Consider the following 23094-nt stretch of genomic DNA (forward strand, 5'->3'; position numbering starts at 1 on the left):
CTCTATTTTCTCTGCTGTGGAAGGTCTCCCCATCTTCCGTTAGCTGTGTGGTGAATGGTTTGGGCTAAATTTAGACTCAGATAGTGAGATGCAAGGTCATTAATACTCTCCACTGCAGCTAGTCCTGGAGCCACTCCAGGAGCCAATCACGCCCAGCTTGCAGAGTGGTGTTGGGGTGGGGGTGGGGGTAGGGTGTTGTTAATGGTGTGCAAGGCCATGTAGACTTTGTTTTCTCTCTGGGCTGATGCCACACATTGGAGATGCCACGCCATCTCACCTTATAGGCGGAATGTCAGGATCTCGAGAGTTAGGGCTGGTGACAGGATCCACATTCGGCTGCAGGTGGGTGAGGATGAGGTGTCAGCCATACAGCTAAATGTATCTGGGTGATGTGAATGAGTAATGATATGAGGTTCTTCCATATGACCTGTAGTTCTTATATAGTGTGTTATATAGCATAAGGAAGGAGGCCATGGTATAAATTGCTAACTTACCAATGGTGCTATTAACAGTCAGGTAGGCTGGAATATGTACTAGAGGATTTACTGTAAACTGCAACATATAAGGTAAAAATATGTGTTAATGTCTCCTACAAGCTGCAAATCTATCTGTAGCTCTGCTGTATTAAACTTGTACAATGGTGAAAACTAGGGAGTTTTGCATGATTGTAAGTGGATAAATAAAAGCTGTAGCTCTCGATGAAGAACAGTGCTTTGTGCTAGGCTCTCTAACCTAATCTCCAGAATAAACATTGGTTTTCATAATAATTATACACGATTGAGTATTTGATTGTACATGTTGTGCTTGTACAACCACCTACTCCGTACTGCTTCAAACCTGTACTGTTTATTTTTGAAATAACATAAAATGTGATAAGAAAATTAGATAATTATGGTAGTATGGTTTTGTTTATTTATCAGCATATGCTAACAGGATCACGTAATGTTCCATAGACTAATCTTCAACACATGACATTATTACTTGCTTTCCCTTTAGGTCCTCACCTTCATGCACTGTTTTCTATTACAGCAATAAGAAAGACGCAAAGCAGTGTTGACAGTCATGTCCATTATAGAAAATGAGGGTCGGCTTTACAGGAGTGGATCTAGATGTGCGCAGTCTAAGATCCAATTTCATAGTGCTCTGATTTGGCTTTCGCTGATAAATCTCCTGTACTGTAAGCTTTAGTGAAACATGCCGCTCGCTGACTGTATTTGCAGAGTGGCTGGTTTGGAAGTGTGCGCGCTGAAGCGTGCTCAAGGTGAAGGCGGTTTATTGCAGCGACAGCCACACTGCATGCAGCTGTAATTGTTTGGCCCCCTAATAAATCAAAGGTGTCTCTAGAGTTTATTTATTTAGAGAGTGAATTAGACAAATTAATCATTCCCATGAGCATGAATGCTGGCGCATAGGTGTGAGCGCGTGTGTGGGAGATTGTGAGAAAGTGCGGCCTGAAATACATACACGCCTAAGTATGAAAAATAATGGCCTCACTGCAGCTCTACATGGCCTGTCAGAGAGCTAATCTTAACCTTTTTCTGCATTTCTGCATAAATGTGACCTAAAATGTGATTGGATCTTCAGCACAAATCCTAGAACTCTAAAACTAGAGAAAGAGAACACAATTAAACAAATAATGCAAAAATACATTGTTTAGATGTATTAATTGGACCCTGAAAGCAGCCCCAAACCATGACACTGACACCACCATGCTTAACAGTTAGGATGAGGTTATTGCATGATAGAATGCAGTGCTTGTTTTTTTGCCAAACATAATGTTTTATCATCTAAATCAAACAGCACTGTTTTGGATTCATCGGTCCAGAGAAAGTTCTGCTAGTAGGCTACTGGCTTATCCATGTGGTTCCATCCAGAACATTAGAAGTGTTCTGTATGAAGAGCAGTGGTGTCATCCCTAGTATCCTGCCATTCACACTGTTCTTGTTCAGCATCACTCAGTAGACAATGCATTAGACACCTGTAGGTCCCTAGATGTTAACCTGGGGTTCTTTGTAATGCCCTGTATTAATAATTGCCATGGTGAAGCTGAATTTTCTCCTTTTGTGTATCATTGCCTCATGGTTGATTGACACATGACACATGCACAACTGGCTTCTTCTCAGACTGCCACCGATGCCGATCAGCTACCAGATGCCCATGCCATCCAGAATCACACAGAAATTATATGGGCAGAAAGAGAGCCATCTACCAACCCCGAGAAAGCAAGGCCAATTGTGTTCACTCGAGCTCCAGCTGCTGATGGCAGGCAGTGTGACAACAGCGTGAACATGCAGTGTTCAGGTCAACTGACAAATATATTTAATTTTGGGTTATTTTGCTCCATAAATCAATATTTTGCACATTATATAAGAAACTAAGTTTCTAGATAGAAAAATGGATATAAGTCCATGCCTTGTCTGTCTCTGACAGAGTGATATATAACTAGACACGCCTGACGTCATACCAAAATAATTGTCACTACAGTGAGCCCTCAGGGTGCTTTCTCCCTCCCTTACTCTCCTTTTCTCTTGCCTTTTCGCTCCCTTTATGTCACAGGCACTTTTTATTTAGCCCATGTCCTACTAAAATCTGACGTTTTGTGATGCAGCTGTTGAGGAGTGTGACGCACGTACATATGTGGACATGCGGACACATACACAGACTGCTAAGCCCCACTAAATTGTCAGAAGACCTTTCTTTAATCTCACCCTCACCAACCGTTCAGCACAGTTAATGCATTTGATGCACTTTTTCCTTTTCCATAATGGAGGTTGAGACATTTTCACGCTGTTTATAGCTGCTTGTAAAAAACACAAGACTGTTTCTTAAACGTCTGCCTGAGCGCTTGAGGTGGGCTTATTGCATTTTAATGGCTGTGCGATTCGTCTTGGAGCCTCACCTTAAACTCTTTTACTAGAGGAGGCCATCTGTATAATCGAGGACACTTAGAATAAAAAAGAGGGAGAGAGAGAGAGAGAGAGCAACTAAACTAAGTTGTATGCCTTTACTGTGCTTCATACCAGTCCTCAAACTTTCATCTTACGTGACAGGCGGAGGAGATGGCCCAGTTTTGCTTTCGCCCCTTCATGTCTTTCATCTTTTTTCCCTCTCTTTCTCCCTCTGTCTCTTTCTCTCACACTCTCTGCTCGTCTCTTCCCTCTGGACAATCTGTCCATTATTGGAGGCTGGGAGATTTTGACAGTAAGAGGGTGAAAAACAGGCATTGTAAAGATCCAGCTCTGGTTAAACATCTCAGTCATGAAGCACCAAAAATGGCTCCATACATCCCATCAGCCCTAGTGACTGTTTTTACCTCAACTCCTGTGCCATAGAATAGAATAGAATAGGACAGAAATTGGACCACTGGGGAACCCCTAGGGCCTTCCAAACCTTCAGCGAAAGTATGTTTGTAATTTCATTTTTTCACCAGTAATTAGGAATCGACAGATTCCTAATTAAACAATCATGTTTAGACTTTTGGAAGTCTAAGACTTTTTATGTTTGAATCCTCATATTTAATGGATTTATCATTGTCATTGTCAGGTGAGTTTTTCTTCTTTTAATAAAGCACCTTTCCCATTGAACTAGTACAGTGAAATTCATTTTACAGCTTCCATGCTTATAGGTTGCAAATAATAATAATAATAATAATAATAATAATAAAAATAATAATAACGCGTTGGTACACGTTCCAGTCGATTTCTGGGTTGGTCATGTGACTTGGGTTAGTGGTCAGTAAAGCTATCCTTTAAACATTGATTTGAACTGTAATTAGATAGTAAGTCCCTTTGTTAACAGCATAAACATGGATAAACCAGTTGAGTCCTTGTAATAAAAAGAAGCAAATTTACTTTTCTTAGCAGCTTTCCAGTCTCACCCTTTCTCCTCTGTAATTCTGTTTTGTGTGTTTTTCATTTGCTTTTATTAGCCCCCTCTGAGAACATGTCTCTGCAGCGTTGGCAAGCAGACCCAGTTTCATTTTCCCACGACACGATGGGAGATCAAGCAGCTTCATGTGTGCACATTAGTGCATACATGCGTGAAACCCCAGGATGTGTTCTGATCTGAGCTCTATCATCTCATGTCTCTTCTGTTGCGTCCCTCATCCAGGATGAATGGGGTGCGGCACTGCATTAGTGTGAGATTGCTTGCTCAAGGTTAAACATCAAGGGCACTGCTTGAGAAACGGTTGTGTTGGAGTTGATGCAGGTGACTTTCCTGATTTCAGTTGCAGTAATATCTGAATTTTATGGAAGAGAAACACTGTGGTGGCATGCAAACACATCAGAATTGGATATGCGTATACCTGTGATGGCTGTGTATATGGATCTGATGACTGTAAACTCTGTGTATTGTATTGTCTGCTCCTACGGTTGTTTTTTTAATCACTGTACAATGAAAACTAATGTGGGTTGGCCTGAGTTGATACTCTCTCTCCTTCACTCCCACCAATCATGAGCAATGGTGTAATTTCTCCCTCTGACATGCTTTCTACCCTCTGCTCTCCCCCTTGCTACTGAGAAACTGCAGGCAGGCACTTTTCCGTCCCTTTCGGAGCTCTCTGATGGAAGTGCAGTCTCTCAGTATTTACTCACACAAGCTGAAAAATGACAAGATACTTCACCTGTTTTTTTGTTGTTGTTGTTGTTGTTATTTTGGGGTTTTTCTGTCGTGCTGACCATGTCTAACCATTTCATTTTCACCTTTTTAGCTTTCTGCACTGAAACCGCATCACGCTCCTCACTCTCCCTCCCCCCGCTACTGCTTTGAAAATATGGAAATACTGAGTGTGTGGCTAAGCAATCTCCAGGGGTGCCTATCATGAGATTAGTCCTAGGCGTCTGCAGTTCCAGAAGTCTGGAAACAAATGATGTAGCCGTTATAAAACATTTTGAAGATTTATTATGATTTGTTGCCATGATTGCAAATGTTGCTTATTGAAGTTCTTCAGGCTGGTCTTTGGATGTGCTCATATATAGTTGAGGACTAAAGTATGTTATGTACTCCGTTGTGTCTTTGTGTTTAGAATACCACACCATTGTAGTCTTAACACACTCATCATGGCAGTACTATTCTTGTTCTATTCATTGGGCAGAATGAGTGTACACCATACATCTTTAATGGATGAAGGTTTTTGTAGTACAGGGTTTAAATTTAACACAAAAGGTCAAAAATATACAGCCACCCACTTGACTACAATGTGTAGCTTCTCTGTGCCCACACACAAAGGGCTTGATTTGACAGCACTCACAGTACAGTGGGGAAGTCCATGGGGCTCAGATCTGAGTAGAATGGCCGTCTCTCTGAGCCATTTCTAAACATCTGCCGATTCCGAGATCATCAGTTCAAACAGTTGTATATAAGTACAGGTTATTGTCACCCTCAGCGGAGTGAAGATTGGTTTGAATGGACAGGAATGACTCAAGAACCTTAAAGGCACAGGCCTGCCCTGAACTGGAACCTGCTGGTACACCATCTAACTGCCACAATGACCAATGACCTATTTGGACAAAAATATCAGGACACAACTTAATCATTGAATTCAGGTGTTTCATTCAGTCCCACTGCCACAGGTGTCTAAAACCAAGCATCTAGTCATTCCGTCTGCCTTTACAGATATTAGTGACAGAGTAGGTTGCCACTGTTCCTAGATATTCCACCATCAACTGTGAATGGCATTATTGAAAAGTGGAAGCGTTTAGGAATCACAGCATCTCAGCCACAAAGTGTTAGACCATGTAAAGCTACAGAGCAGGGTCTGAAGTGCTGAAAAGCATAATCCATAAAAGTCAACAGCACTCTGCTGAGCACTGCAGAGCTCCAGACCTGCTGTTAGAGCTGCAAACTCCATTGCCTATAGATGTAGAATGGGATAAAAAAGCTTCTGGTGGTGTCCCAATATATTTGTCCATGTAGTGTATGTTTAGAGGAGTAAAGGTGAAGCATTAAAACCCAAAACCACTGTACTAATAGTTAATCGTAGTGGTGATAGCATCATTTTCTGGAGCTGGACGGAATAATCAAAAAGGAGGACTACCTCAGAATTCTTTAGCATACAGTCGGGTTTTCAACAGGACATTGACCCCAAACACACATCAAAGGTGGTTGTGGGATGAATAATGTGGGCTAACATTAAGCTTGTGTCATTTTAATTATGTTTCTGTGGAAAATGATCACCATCAGCCACTAAGTGGTTCAAACATTATGTCCTTCTTTATTAAATGGAAGGAAGAACATCACACTAATTAAACTATAATGATGAATTGGAATGTGAACTGTAAAGTGTGGTTACCGCAAGGACTTCCTTCACAGGAGCTATAGAAAACTATGGTCTGGGGAGCACCTTGTCCTATTTAACACTTTCAGGAGTCAAAGCCACAGTAGGCCATTAAATCATTTTGCAGTGAATTGTATGTAACATTTAGGCAGCTTCCTCCCACAATAGCTGTCAGAACAAGGTAATCATTTGACTCTGCACCTTCTGAGTGTTTATTAACAACTTAACAAAGGTCAGATATTAGCAAAAACAATTGCCTTAGTCTATTCTGTCTTTACTTGCACGGTATACAATAGAAACAATAGTAATTGTCTGAGTAATCATGAAAATCCTGTAGACGTTTATGTAGTATTACTCTTACCAAGCAATTTATTAGGAAGACATATACAATCATTAAGTTGTGTAGCAGCAGTGCAGTGCATAAAACCATGAAGATATGGGCCAGCAGCTTCAGCTAATGTTTATCCATCCACTCCCAGTATGGGGAAAATGATTGGATGTTCTAGATGTGCTTTCTCTATAACTGCTGATTTTCAACGCACCCATCTGGGTTAACTCAGAATGGTGTAATAGCCTGACTGGTTTGAGCTGACAGAAAGGCCACGGCAACTTTGATAACCATTCTGGACAACTGTGGTGAGCAGAAAAGCTTGGAATGCACAACACGTGCAATCTCTAGGTGGATAAACTACAACAGCAGAAGACCATATCAGGTTCCACTGCTGTCAGCAATGAACAGAGAGCTAAGGCTACAGTGGACACTCACCAAAACTGGGCAGCTGAAGACTAGAATAACGGCTTACAGTTACTCACTAGTCTTATAGTGGCTTACTAGTCCAGATAGTTATTGTGGTTCGGTTCAGAGAGATTGAGTCTCAGTGGAACCCCTAACGGTGGCAGCCCAAGCATAAAAAAACAACACACTCGCTTGCATGCTCAAATATAACCTACGGCCCAGAACAGAACCTTCTCAAAAACAAAGGTGTTAAAATCAATTCAAGGCTGCAGCATCATGGGCAGGATAGACACTGTTTCTATTTCCAGTCACAGTCCCTTTCACAGTCCCTGTGACTGGGAGCTTTGACTGTCACTGAGAGGATTTTACTGCCAGCAGGCAGAGAGAGACCAAGCTATAATAATTAGCTGATCGGCGGTCCAGTGGTCCTGAAGGATGCTTCGTACTTCACACACATCCACTGCGACAATCTAATCTAATGCAGAGTATTTTATTCTTATTGTCATATTTCTGTCTCTCTCTCCCTTTCTCTCTCTCTCTCTCTGTCTCACTCTCAGGGGTTCTCATACACCTTTCACACCTTGAAATAGTTTATTCCTTGACTCTCCGCTCAGATTTGGTCGACCTGGTGTAGAATGTTACTGTCAGCATGAGAGTGGAGCAGCCGTCATCCAGCTACAGTTCCTTATAAACGAGGTGAGCACGTTTGTTATTCGCGTTGTCCCTCCCTCCCTCCCCCTGCTCTCTCCTCTGATCTGAGTGCCTATGTCCCAGAATCCTGAGAGACGGCTTAAATTATCTCGGGTGAGCCAACAAGAGGCTCAGTTGATCCGTCCGCTCGCAGCCTTTGTTGTCAAGAGCCCACTTGTGGACCCGAGTGCCCCTGGAGAGTGCCTCTGGAGGGAGCTGACCGCACCCTTTCCTCCCATGAGTGTTCCCTTCAAAGGGGCTTACAGGGATAACTTACACTAAGACGTGTGTACTTTTTACTGTGGGCATTGTAAAAGTATAATACTGCATTACTTGATGTCTTTGTGATTTAGGGCACACAATATACACTGAATGTCCAAATGTTTGTGGACATCCCTACTTTATGTCGCACCCATTGCTGACAGAGACACTGAAACATGAACCTGTTGGCACCATGCCTAATGCCAGGTGTGGGCTAGAGTGTTACAAAGCCACGCACACTGTGTTTTCTGAAATGATATTGCTCCATCCAATACTTGAGTTGGGGTGGTGATCCAGCATCCTGATCATGCAAACGCTCTTGTCTTTGAATACAGTCAAATTCTCACAGCCATGTATAGCAAAATCCAGTAGAAAGTCTTTATCCCTCAGTGAAGACTTTACCCAATGAAGTCTTCAATACCCTCAGAAGAAAGGTGATCCAGTACTTTTGTCCATCATATTGCGCACCTCTGGAATAATTATGTCTTACTAGCTTGTTGGCAGGTTGCTTTATAGATAAGCTAGTTTAGCTGTGTAAAGATACGTAGTTAAGAACTACTTAATCAAGTACCTAGAAAAGAGCAAATTAGCAGGACACTCATCCATATTCCAAAATGTTTATCTTGGCATTTAACACTACCATGATAGCTAGTAAACTATTTCAGCAAGTAATATTTAGTTACATTAACCATTTTAGACAAGCTGTTGGTTGTTAATGGACAAAGGTTTTGTTTTTTCCTGTCTGCTGCTGGAATCTGTATCACTTTTCTTGGATGGTCTATCATAGATGCCTTGTAGATGCTCACCTGACAATATACTAACCTTTAATATGTATGAAATGCAACTGAACTCTAAGCTGAATGTAAATGACTGTCTGTTGATTGTAACCCTGCAACTAACCCTATCCCGTATCATTATCTGTACCCTTGAAGCAAGTTAGGTGTAGGGTTAAATTCAATAGACAGTCATTTAATAGATTTAATAGATGCTCAGTTGAATGTTAGCTGAGGTAAGCATCTACATGGCATCTATAATGGACCATAAGACAATTTGGTGGACTGTGTTTCCAAAAAGATTTTACATCTTTTTTTAAAAATATGTATAGTCAGTAGTGACTCAACACTTTCAAAATAATCAGGGCTCCTGAACATCTCAAACGGCTATGGCAATTTTTCTGCCAGTGCAGAGCTGAACTCGTCTGCTGGACCCGTCAATAGCTAAGACTGAACAGAGTAGAAATATGCCTGCCACATTGGGTACCTACTATCTAAGTGTGTCCTTCTGAACTTAGGTGTTTGAGTACCTGCACATTGTAGGGTTTTGTCTGCTGTAACACCTCTACTTTAACTCAAGAAAGGCTGGTTAATGGGTTTGAATTAGTTGCGTTACAGCTAAAATAATACTAAAATACACAGGGCAAAGGTACTTCAAGACCAGGGTAGGGAACTAGGGTTGCAACGTTCATTATTTCTTTAAAGCCAAATGGGCTGATGGCAGATTTTTATGTATACACTGACATACCCCTCATAGGCTGGTGAATAGGCGTCACACAGCCACATACGTGTCTGCGAAGCATTCAAATACAGCACAGACACAGATCAGCCCTAAAAAAGGGAGCATGTTTCTGATCCATATGCACCCATATGCCGGCGTCACCTTCCCAGTACAGGTTATAGTGGGGAGAATTTTACATTGGTGTAAGCAGGCTGGGAGAAAATGGGGAAAACCCCTGTATGGGAGCAGTAGTTACAGTAAGACTATAATTTGTACAGCAATTTGCTGTATAATTGGTAATATTATAAATTGCATTGCATTGAAAGGTAATTTATGTTCGGACATACTTTTCTTCTACATACAGTACATGTATGTGTGTGTGTGTGACTCAGCATACCAAGTAAAGCCTGTGGGAGAAGGCATAAGGCCTCACCGCCTCTGTCTCTACATACACACACACACACACACACACATACATACACACACAGACACACACAGCCTGTGAATCATCATCACCTGGGAGAAAACGGCTTGATCTACTTTAAATTCAGCCCCTGTTACCATGAGAAAGGCCTTCTGTCTGTGTGTGTGTGTGTGTGTGTGTGTGTTTGTTTGTTTCTGCATGGTCGGTACACAGCAATGCCTAGGGAGAAAAAAGATATTTCAGCCTTGCATTCTGCTCCCCACTTCATTCTCTTCATCCCCCCACCCTCTCTCTCTCTCTCTCTCTCTCTCTCTCTCTCTGCTCTGTCTCTGTCTCTCACCCACGCACACAGTCATACTCTCCTTCCTTCGTTTCTCTCCCTCTCACTTGAATTCTTTCACTCTCTCACACACATACATCCACCACCCACAACTACTTCTAGAATTTTCCAACCCGGCAGAAACTCATTATAATGAGGTGGCTACTTATGGTGCTGCAGCCTCCTCAGTGTGGCACTTCTGGGTTCAAGTTTGTGTGTGAGAGGACGACAAATGCCATTACATGGTAATGTCCATCCTTTCTTGCACCTGTGCTCCACAGAGGGCGCTAGGGAGTACTGTAGCCCATAGCATGGTTCACCTGTAAGAAGATTACAGGTATACTGCATATGTAAAAACAGTACTGGCAGCTATGTAGAAGCCTAAATTCCATCCACACTTTTGAGCATATTTATAGATAACTGTATCTCATACAATGCCACAGACTACATATGCAAGGCTGTTTGACATACGTCCTACGTCCACACAGGAGGTAAAATGGCCCAGATCCGATTTTCTCACTAAATCCAGTGTCATCTTTTTAATGTGATCTATATCCAACATTTGTCTGAACAGTTGGAGCTCCCCTCTGCTCTACTCCTGGAGGTTTTGGTTTCATCTTCAGCAGCGTCATAGGAGCTATCAGGAAGTTCCAGTGGCTAACAGCTGAGCTCATGCTTCCTAGGGTTGGGTTAATGCATTTGGCATTTGAATTAACATTAGACAGCAATCTGAGGGAATGTGAAAGCCAATATAATAATTTCAAAACTGACTCATGTAATACTAAATGTAAAAAAATATAGAGGTATCTAATAAGTATCTAATCATTTCTAAGTAATTATTAGAGATGTGTCATGGTGTGCTAGGTCAGATACAGAGGGACGAACACTCGCAGAGATGGAGTCAAAGCAAGCAGATTTATTAACAAAATAAAACAAACAAAAGGGGGCAAGTGAGGCAAAAAAGCAGCTACATGAACGTGGCAAACAAGAGGGCAAACCAAAAATGAACCTGCGACTGGGGGTTGAGCTGGGGGACCAGCTACTGAACAAAAATGGCTAGGCCAATCCAACCTGGAACCGCAGTGTGCTGCCGTGAGCGTGGATCGCCTAGCAGAGACGCGGGTTGCCAGTAAATACTGGCCGTGAAAGACATGATTGGCAGGGTGACCTGCTCCTGAACGTGGACTTTGAGCAGAAACTGGCCTCAACACACTTCTACAGTATGGGGAACCTCTCGTGAAACCTTGAGGTCCCAAGCGAAACAATTCTCATTGTCGAGGCTTCTTAAATACCCCCCAACCTCAGGTGTAACACGCGAACACAATCAGCATGACTCGACACACTGAATCAAACATGAACACAAATGAACATGAATCATGAACCGATACACATGAAAAGATCAAACACATGAACCAAACAAGTCGGAAGTCCTTATTTGGGCCTGTGGGCGGCGCCTCTGAAGCGCCCCAGGGAAGGGCGTGATACCAAGGGGCTGACAAGATGCACCAATTGCAATGTTCTTCTGTTTTCCGTTTTTTTTTGTACATATTACTGGCCGATTCCAATATTTTCTTTTTTCTAAGAAGCATACGAAAACATTTTTGTTCATCTTTTAATGAATACTATTAAATATATATACAGAAAATATATAAATGTGTGAACATTTTGCTATTGTAAATTAAACAGACATATGAAGCTTGAAAAAGACTTTCTATATATTTTATCCAAAGCATGTAACAAGCATTAAGCAATTAGTGATCATGTTGTAAACAACAGTAGCTGAGGCTAAATACACCATAATTCAGCCAAACACGCTTACCATCAAGTTAAAACAAATTTCAACTGAAACTCCAACTGAAAATCTTTCCTCATCATATGTCATTTTTAATAAGGCAACCAATAAAATGAGAGTTAGCTGGAGTAAATGCAGAGCTGAACGGTGGGACAGATTTACTCACAGTGATTAAAAATGCTAATATAGTGGCAGAATTAAACCTTCTGGATTTTGATCTAGCTGTGGGGCTCCGTGCAGTAGTACACAGGGCACTGCGACAGATGTGCAATATTTCAAACATTTAGATTCTTGAGAAATGCTGAATACCGGTATGCACTATGTTAAACGATGCAGGCGGACAATATGGTGACTGTAAGAAAGATCTATATGGAGCCGTTTTGATCAAAGCCAATGTGCGGCTATGTTTGTGCCACTTTACTTTAGTGTGTTCAGAACCAGTGAATACTAGCATTGCCTCTTGCTGGGTGACTGGCTAGGGAGAAGGCATCCTTGTTTGTTCTTGAAGCCGATGGTTTTTCAGCTTAACCGAGCGGATGCGAAGCTCATTCTGTAGACTGAAATCGTGCTTTTCAGTTGCTCCATAGACTCTATAGACTACAATGAATAGAAGCATGCTTGAGAGAGTTTACAAAGGCATCCTCTAAATGCTCCCTAAGGCTGTTTTACAAAAATATTCTCTCTCTCTCTCTCTGTACCACAGGGGGCGCTAGTGAGCGCTCTAGCCGACGACAGCGTTCACCTATGGAACCTGCGACAGAAGAGACCGGCTGTGCTGCACTCGCTAAAGTTCAACAGGGAGAGGTGAGGCAGCTGTGGTATTGCGCTTTGTGACTGCAGATAACTACACCTGTGACATGTGCTAAACGTGGAACTGGTGCTGCCGTCTGTTCACTCTAGAGACAGAGGGTCAGATGGTACAAGGCCATACGTGGTCACCGCCTGAGTGGGATGTGTATTTAAGTGAGCGAGTTATCACACCTGAGCCCCATATGCACTGCTGCACAGCCTAACTCAAACACCTGTCTGTTTACCCTGTGCCTTCGCCCCGGGCAGGAAGACCATACTACATATTCACATTCAGTAGATTTCATTTGCTGCACTTGTGCAATCTGTAGTTCAACCATGTTTGCTAGTCAAGTGTCCACATTTGTAAACAAATAGCGTGTGAAAATTCTCCACAAGAAACAAAAAAGTAAAAGGTTTAATATTCATTTATAATATGCACGTATGATTAAACTTGATATGTACCTAAACGCTTTAGTTATTAGTGTTTTAGATAGAGATGACCCAGTCATGTGGTTTTGCCCTCTGATACAAATAAGAGTCCCTTAATGCTGAATATCAGCCGATACCGATCTGATCTGATCTCTGTGTTTGTATAAATAACACAGCCCCACAGTTTAGATCAGATAAGCTTCTGATTAATCCATTCAGAAAAATCTTTTTATTTTTAGTATCAGTTTCTATAATCAGACATTCTGGACTGAATGATTTGGTTTAGCCGATATCTTATAATCCAGTCGGACTCTCCTCCCTGACCAATCTGCTTCCAGCTCCTCTACAACACTGCAATCTAATCACTTCATGTGTGTCTGTGTAATGTGTACTGACATCTGCTAGGGATTACCAATCTGTTTTTTTCAGTTCCGATACGATACATAAACTTTGCATATCGGTTAATACCCGATACCGATCCGATACCATTGCTAAATTAATAAACCGTATGGCTCACCATGTGGGAGAAACTTAAGGCATTACTTAATGTTATATAACAAATTAACACATAGATATAAATGTGTCATTTATTTATTTGTACATTTAGTGCAGTCTCACACCAACAAATTAAAGTGAAAGGATCGGTTCTATGGATTGGCCTAATTATCCGATACCTGATCTAACTAATTTTGTTAATATCGGGACCAATATCCGATCCTAATATCGAATCGGTGCATCCCTAATATCTGCTGCTGTTGTTGGTCTACTGTACTGTGTCTACGGTGTGTAATAACTGGTTTATAGTGGTTCAATGTGCTGTGTGTGATTGGGGTTTCTATAGCGTGTGTGTGTTAGCATTAGCGTTAGCCTCCACTCGTTTCTGAATGTGCTCTTCAGTGCTGGTTCAAAAACAAAGAAAGGTAAGCGGTTCTTCCACTGGTAAAACTGAGCTCAAGCCCTGCTTAAAATATTCCCACAACTTCCTTTTAACTCCTAGAAATTCTAGACAAACCAAGTTTACGTTGCAAAGATTTTTTTGTTTTCTATGGCTAAAAGCTCAAGCCATCCATCAGAGACACACAGCCATGCACAGCTGGATCATTATAGGAAGGAGTTAAATGTCTCAACCAATGGTGTGCAGCTGTTGATCCTAATTTGAGAGGAGCTGACCCTTCACTTTCCATCAGCAGGCCGCGTGTTGATGAGGGCGACAGCTCGCCAACAGCAGCTTTTAGGGGTGAACAAGTTCCTGCCACATCTCCACGTCCCAACATGTGTGTGTGTGTGTGTTTGTGTGAGTATGCGTGTCGGTTCGTGTGTGTTTGTATGACATTTACCGAGCGTCTCCACAAGTTTCTCGGTGCCCGGGGAAACGGAGAGAGAGCCGAGCATGTGAACCTGAAAAGAGTACACAAAGTCTCTGAGGGATTATCCAATCAGAATGGAGTAGTCATTAAAAGCAAACTGTGAGGGTCAGTAAACTGGACCCAGATTAAGCCTGGAGGTACTGCACTGACAGCCTGATTCAATTCAAGACTAAAATCTGTGTCCACAAAGCAGACCTTTAAATAAGCATGTTATAAATGGTACACATGCCTCTGTCATTTTAAGGTTAGAAAATATTAAATATAGAGCACAAGAAAGCACTTCACCGTAAATTCACATCAGCTGGTAGCACCCTAATATGAATATTGACCATTTATCAAACATTTTAGTGTGCTGATCCATAATCAGGAATTTCTGTTTTATGGGAGTGAAAGGGGCAAAAACTGATCATTGTGTCAGATCTATATGATTATGTAAGTTACACAATGGACACAAATGTCTTGCATAGATAAATAGTGTAGAAGAAACCATATTGAATCATCTGACTGAATTTTGTTTACAGTTTTTTCTTTAATAAATAACTACACTGTAAACATTAGTGTCCATTCAACCTTAAACCAAATTCCTTTTTTTTAACCGATCTCTGAAGATTCATTTGAGCTGGATAATTCTAGTTCAATTGCTTGTTGTTACATTAAGTTTGAAGGTTCTCTCTTGTTACTTGGAATGTATCAATTCAAGCAAGTGTATCTGTTTGGACCAGCCTAGGCATATTTTAATTGGTCGAATGGCAGCTATTTTAGGCCTGGTCCAGTTCCCACCCTTATTTTTTACCACTATTCTGACTAAAGGGCATCGTTTGATGATGTTCGATCAGTGGGGTGACTGATAAAATGGGACGATTTTACTGTCCTCTTTTTATCTTAAAATCAATACATCTTCAGCAAATCTTAAAAGCAATAAATGGCAATAATGGAACTGTGGTATAAGTGCAATAATACGCTCACTCGAGGTTCATGCTATAATGTGAAATATCTCACATTAGAGCACTACCTCTTGTGCATTGTTGCTTAATTGAACAACTCATTCCACACTGAGAGTTATAGGCTAATGCACACGTGTGATAGGAAACATATAGGGCATTCACAACACTGTAAAATAGTAATTTCACATCAGCAGGTGATTTTCAGTACCACTCCACACACATCATACACAAGTGATTTCACTGCAGTGTTTTGAAGTAACTGGGAGCAGAATGGTCAAGGAGGTCAAACATACTGTATTATAAGATATGAAGCACATTATAAAATAATAATTTAATTATGGTCATTTTTTTTATTTGGTGTGCTACCAAACAAAATAAATCAGTCCAGAATGTGGCTGTAATGACTCACCCGTCTGGGCAGGATACATGTGCAAGTAGGCCAAGTTTTATTTAAAGAGTGAAAAAAAAAAACAGTCCAGGGTCAAAACCAGCAGAAAAAAAGAATAAAAACCAGAGAATTGTCAAAAAATCAGAAAACCAGGACAAGCAGAGGATCAAAAACTGGAAAACTTTGCAGAAATTGAATAAAAATGCTCAGAAACTTGGTATGAAACACTGTTGAACAACATTATGGAAATTGTTCATTTGTTAAAAACAAATGATTTTACTTGTAAGTACAATGTTGGTATTAATTAGCAGCACATCCTGCCTAAATAGTTTGGCCGGATCGGATTAGTATCAACCCATACTCAGCATTAGAGTTCTTGAATTGGATTGGAATAACAGTATGTGCTGATTTAAGCATTTAGGCATTTGCATAATACTAATTGCTGTGGTAAAAGCTTCCATTACTCATAAACTACATTAGCTTTGAAGAAATCGCATATGTTTAGATGTTCTTCATTTTATGAGAATTATTCCTTTAAACCTTTCAGCTGTATTTAGTTCTCCTTGTGGTCATCCCCTGTCCCTGACAGAAAGTGCGTCTCAGAAAAAGAACAGCCTGACGAAGTTCCTCTCAGGACACTCAGCCACAGCATGTGTTGACAGCCTGACAGGAAACTGTCTGAGGTTGTCACGGCGACCAGGGCAGGCTGATAGGGAGGAAAAAGTTGCTAAAACTGCCTCTGGCCCACCTGTCTGCTGAAGCACACACTGCAGTGCACTCTAGAGTGCACACTCCAGTACTCACTACCGTGGAGTCTGAAGTAACTCTTAAAAACTGATGGGGGAATTTGCAAGAGCTGCTAATGCATTACCTAAAAATGCACAGTGCTTACTTTGAATGTATGTTCCACTGTCTGGTTCGTTCAGACAGACATATTAATGGGGAAAAAGTAGAAAAAAAATGTTATATGGCTTTTGAATGTGAAATTGTGAAAATGAAAAAAAAAAACAGTAAAGTCAGCATTTCCATTTTTTTTACATTTGTAATCATGATCCCTGTTTTTAATTATTATACTCCACCCACCCAGTTATCTCCCTCTAGCCTACACACAGTACCCCTAGACAGACCCCCTCCCTACTCCAACATCCAAAAACTTTACATTTCAATACTCAAATATGGCAGGGAGAGAATTGGAAAAATAAATAAATAAATAAAATACAATAAAATAAATAAAAATAGGAAAGGCCCATCTCTGTTAGTAGACTATTCAATGTCAGTTATAGATTTAATGTTATCTACATAGGTCAGAATTGGTTTGTTTTGAGTTAAGTAGAATACTCTATCACCATTCATTATGAAATGTGGTCTTGAACCAACATGTGATTGATTTTTCAGTCTGGGTTTTGATTACTGAATCTGCACTTTCAAAAGTGTTTTGACATGATGGAGCATGATATACGTATTAAGAGCCTGACATAGAGTACTATGTTGGAATCATTTAGCTGCTTCGTTTTGTATCTAAAAATACAGCATTCTCCATTAAAATAGCTAGCCAATTCTCCTCATTTGCTACCATCGGTTATGGAGTTCCCCATGGGTCTATTTTAGGGCCTGTTCACCATATACATGATCCCACAGGAACAAATTATATGTAAACATCTCTTTTCACTGCTCCACTAATGAATTGCATATGTTACAGAGACAAATGTGTTGCAGCACTTGTATAGCACTTTGGTTCACACTTTTTTAGATGTGTTTTATAACAAATAAATAGATAAAAATAAAATAAAATGGAAATAAACTTTTTTCCCTTACATCTTTTTATTTTTACCCCTTAACACCCCAAGACTTATTACACATTAAGGCATTTTACTCAGTAACTATAGGCACTTCTGTACAAACTGGAGGGGCTATTCCTCGGTAATTGCTTGAGGCAAAGTTTTTGATAGGGTTAAACTAGACAGAGTGCAAACTCAAACCTATTGCTACAAATGTAAATGCAATTCTCTACATAATCAGTTGTTGTTATGTGTTTTTTTTATTACATTGAATTAATCTTGTGATATAAAACCAGTGTCTGGTAAAATGTTATTGACCTTCAGACTTTTAACAGTTCAGGGTGTGGGAGCTTTGTTTACAATAAAAGCAAAGTGGAGGTGTAGTGGGACCATGCATGCGTATGCGTTTGAGACTCGTCTTGCTTGTGCTGACAGCTTGAGCGTCAGCTGAATAGAACATTGTTTCTCAACTCCAGGTTTAGGGCTTCTGCGCTGACACATTTGATTCAACTCATCTGCTAATTATCTAACCTTCTGTGAGATGAATCTCATATAAATGGTAGATCATTAGCAGATGAGTAAGCAGGTGTGTAGAGAGGAGGGTGGACATACACCCTGACTGGACTCCTGTGTCTTTTTTAATCAGATTACATGAACCTGTCCTATTTCGCTTGGCTCCTAAAGTCCTGTGCTTGCTCTAAAATGCAGGTGTTTTTCTCTGTGAAGTGAAGATATCTGTCCTCTGAGATGTCTTCTGTCTGCACTCCATAATTGTTGATGGCAGATAGGAAAAAACACGCAGCTATAGCCTATAGGATATCACCTTTCTCTTAACTTGGAAAGGGGTCACTGACAACTCATAAGGTCTGGTAACATAAGGTTTCTTTGACAGTATTAGATATGTTGCCTTTTGCATTGTTAATGCCACTGTTGATTTCTGTGGTCTCTTTCTAGGTTTAACCTCTTCATTTCTGATACTGTTCATTCAGTAGTTTTAAGGAAAACAAAGCTACGTAACTGACAGATTTTCAGTAACTCTTTAATGTAAAGAGTAATGTTGAGCAGTGCTTGTTGAGATCTTCCGTCAGGAACCGAACATCAGTGGCATTATGTGTACTTTCAACACTTCCTATTGCTTCAGTGCACAGCATTTCGTGTATTTGTCTTTTAACACATCAACTACTTTTCACCTTCCATTATGATGATATCCAGCCCACCCACCCCTTTTTGTCTCAGATATAAAACCTAACTGCATCAAATCAGCTTTTGTCAACTAAACCTGCTGTCACATGCCTGGGTTTTGGAAACATGTCTGTACTGTCAGTGGCAGTGCAAATAATAATAATGTTGACAATGAAGAATTTGAGAACAATTTTACTTGATTTTCATTTTAAAAAGTTCTTTTTTTGTATTGTTGCATGCTTGTTTATTGCAAATGGATGCAATGCATCTATATAGAAATTCTTAAGGATGCCATGGAATGCATTTATTCATTATTTTAAGTTGTTAAGTAAGCATGACTTTGGTTTTGAAGTGAAAACTGCCCAAATGTCATTCTTTCCTTCTGATGTGCTCCAGATTGGTGTTAAGCTCCAGCTATTGTAGTCCAGTTTGTTTTGGAGGGTGCTAAAGAATTGAGATGGTAAAAGCCACTTGGCTGGCGTTAGCTTTTAGTTTAGCATGAATTCTCGTCCACTTTCCTGGCTTTTGCTTCTCATTAGGTTTCTATTGTGTTTTACTGTGCCGCAGCTTTGGTTGTCCAAACGCTTTCACTAGTGGACTAAGTGCATGTACATTTTGGGGACATAAATAAAATGAGCAGTTTGGGGGTTTTGGAATAGGCCAGTCTGTTTTGGCTATGCACAGTATGCCACATTCATGTAAAGAACTCTCATTATTCTTTATTCATTATTCTGTGCCAAAATGTCAGAATACAATTTTCTATTTTGAAGGAGCCATTAATCTTGGCCAGGGGTCCCGTTTCTGTTCAGAACCCAGTGGACCTACAGTAGAACCCAGCTTCCAGATTATCCAGATTTTTAGTTGCTCAGGGTGGTCTTCTGTGGGCCTCTTAGTCTCCACGGGAAGGGCTTTGAGCTGCTGGGGTTACATTTGTGCTTGTGCCTGTATGTGTTGTGTGTATGTGTTTGCATCGCTGCAGGTCGGATCCTCAGCAAAGAGCAAGCCAAATGTCAGGAGTGCAGGGCACCCAGTGGCCATGCTAACACACTCATTTAGCTAATCATCACACTGCAGCAGCAACCAGCCACACACAAACACCTGCTCCACTCTAACCAGCCCTGTACACTGGTGTGATTGTGTGTGTGTGTGTGTGTGTGTGTGTGTGTGTGTATGAGTATGTGAATGAGGATGCATGTGGGTCTGAAGTGTTTTCCTGTTCAGAGGTGATGTTTAGATAAAAGAGCGAGAATGTACAAGAGTGTGTGTTTATTTGACTGCATGTGAGTATGCAGAATGAGATGCTGGAAGTGAAATCTTGCCTAGTCATCCTGGAGTAGACCCTCTGGCGCCCCCTTGCAGCAGCATCAAATGCCAATCCAGTTGTTCTTGCCGTACCATCATATCTCCTATCCTTAAAACATCCACATGTCTGTTGTCACATTGCACAGCTTGTCACATTGCAATAATTACATTTTCAAAAAACAAAAATGCAACCTTATCTTTGAAGTTGCCCACAAATAGAAAACGTATTAGAAATAAGTAAAAATGAACACTTGGCACAGTTGAATAATGAGAGTTTGGTACTTGGAAGTGACAAACCAGAAACGCTTTTGTCTCTTCTGACATTAAAATCTAATAATCATAACAGGGTTGTAAAACAGACCAATTCCAAATGTTCTGTAACCCTCTTGACTAATTATATGTACATGCCCACCCCGCAAAAAAATGGCATAACATCCAGCCCACTAGAGAAAGCTTTTTGAAGCTTAAAAGGCTACAAACTAATGGTAGCCTTAAAGCTTTGCTTGGAGATCTAAGTGAATGCTTGAGGAAGCTGCTGAAGTGCAGGAGCATCTATTTATTCAGCATTTTACTGCAAGCATGATTTTGTGCATTGTAGGGCTATTATAGAAACATTCAGTGTCCCCTGAAAAGCTTTTTCTACATTAGGACAGGTAGTACAGATATGCTCATGTGCATTGTAACCAATTCAATAGCAAAAGGGATAAGACATTCACCACAGGCAGAACGGATTTGAGTCCCCATTTAGGCAGGTTCCTAATGCTGCATTCTACAAACTGTCTCATATTATGATGGCAATAAAAAGACAATAACTCTGCAGCCCCCTTTACACATTGGCTTGATGTGGTTTTAATGTTTGTGAAGGCCCTGCTGTTTGCCATATTTATATTTACACTATATGTTCAAAGGGGTGTTTGTGGACTACTGCTACCTTACGTTGCACCCATTGTTGACACAGATGTGCGAATGCAAACACACAGCTTATCTAGTGTTGCTAATAGAATAGGCACCGTGCCTAATGCCAGGCGTGGGCTAGAGGGGTATAAAGCCCCCAGAATTGAGCTATGTAGCAGTGGAAGAACTGTGTTCTCTAGAATGATGGTGCTTTTGGGATGATTTGGTGATGAGGTTGGGTGGTGACCAGCAAAAAGGTTGTAGCATGGAATGGTAGATATAATTTGAAATTGCACATGACATTGCATGTCCTGCGATGTGACTACTGTGCATGTGCACATTGCATTGAGAGGGAATGCAGACACAATTGCTCCAAATGTAGCTAAAAATGTGCTTATTTATTTTTGCACGGGGGCTAATTTAGCGCTCAGTCAGCATTGTTAAATCTACATGCCTCATGTTCTCAGTGGTGCCCTAGCATGGAAAAATATATTTATGAACCTCAAACACTGTTGTCTCTTTTTAAAAATTCCACAAAACAAACAGGGTGGTGAAACCGGCCAATTCCAACAACCCGGAACTTATTTATGTCTCCAGAATATACATACACCCAGCCCATTAGTGAAAGCCTTGCCACAACTAAAAGTGCAATGCAGTCAAACACAATGACTACTAAGGGATAATGTGGTGTTGTTGATAATTGTAACCTTGTAGAACATCACCACCAGACTGCTGGTTTCGGGAATACAGGTTACTATACGAACGAACGGCCTCGTGACTGCGGCCTTTTTTCTTGTTCCAGTGTTCTGCAGAAGGGGAGCTCAAAAGCAGCATGAACATTTGACAGTTTTTTTTTTAACTTGGCTGCTTATTTTAATGTAATGAAGGCCTACATTTGTCCTACATTTATTACAATAGGTTGATCCAATGCAACACTGACGATACAAACTGTAGATATATTAGGCATGTCTTTATTTTGGGGTGAGACAAAAAAATGTGCAAATCAGAATTTTCTCCAAACCAGTCCTTTAAAGGAACAGCATCCAGGAATAGCTTTCCTGAGCTACAGTTATGGGTCCGCAAGGGGTCATGTCGTCGTTGAGTCAGGAGTGTACTGTCTATTTATGTGTACCACTCCATAAGCCTTCATGAAAGCCTGCTGGTTTTCAGGTCCTCATGGAAAATTGAGTTCTTGACCCTGGCAGTTCATGGAAAGAGAACACTTACTTACAGGCGCAAGATTAGATCTGCGTGGCCTCCGAGAGGATCTCCTGTTTCCTCTCCCTGTCTGCTCATCTATTTTTTTCTCATCTGTAGCTTATTTTTTTTTCTTCCTTCTCCAGCCATCGGCAGTCCAGCTTGTGGGGTTGGCTAGTGCTCTTTTGTGAGGCGTTGGTGTGTGTGCAGAGTGTGATGCATGGTATCCTGACTCACTCTCACTCATAAATATGCATGATTGTGAAGGGTGTTGGTGTAAAGAGTGGGACTCAGGTGTTTGTGTGCATGTGTATATAAGTGCGTGGGTGTGTGTGGATGTGGCCACGTGCTGAGAGTAGGTGAGAAACACACTGTATCCACACCTACACCAAGCCAGGCTTTATCCTCAAATATAAAAATACTTTTCCTTTGTTTTGATTACAAACAATAAACAAGCATAGCCAAATTGTATGTGTATACAGTGGGGAAAAAAGTATTTAGTCAGTCACCAATTGTGCAAGTTCTCCCACTTAAAAAGATGAGAGAGGCCTGTAATTGACATCATAGGTAGACCAAAACTATGAGAGACAAAATGAGAAAGAAAATTCTGAAAATCACATTGTCTGATTTTTAAAGAATTGTTTAGCAAATAATGGTGGAAAATAAGTATTTGGTCACCTACAAACAAGCAAGATTTCTGGCTGTCACAGACCTGTAACTTCTTCTTTAAGAGGCTTCTCTGTCCTCCACTCATTACCTGTATTAATGGCACCTGTTTGAACTTGTTAACAGTATAAAATACACCTGCCCACAACCTCAAACAGTCACACT

The 23094-nt window shown here is 40.8% G+C and overlaps 1 protein-coding gene across 5 annotated transcripts in view; it reads left to right on the forward strand.

Moving 5' to 3' along the window:
* The window catches only part of stxbp5a (syntaxin binding protein 5a (tomosyn)), a 117346-nt gene that overhangs the window by 31017 nt on the left and 63235 nt on the right, over positions 1-23094 (forward strand). For all 5 annotated transcript variants that reach the window (XM_072679063.1, XM_072679056.1, XM_072679079.1 and 2 more), the window contains exons 3-4: positions 7628-7709; positions 12697-12797. In XM_072679063.1, coding sequence (XP_072535164.1) covers positions 7628-7709; positions 12697-12797 — 183 coding nt within the window. The remainder of the gene's footprint in view (positions 1-7627; positions 7710-12696; positions 12798-23094) is intronic.

This window comes from Salminus brasiliensis, chromosome 1, assembly GCF_030463535.1.
Source record: "Salminus brasiliensis chromosome 1, fSalBra1.hap2, whole genome shotgun sequence".
Classification (NCBI taxonomy): domain Eukaryota; kingdom Metazoa; phylum Chordata; class Actinopteri; order Characiformes; family Bryconidae; genus Salminus; species Salminus brasiliensis.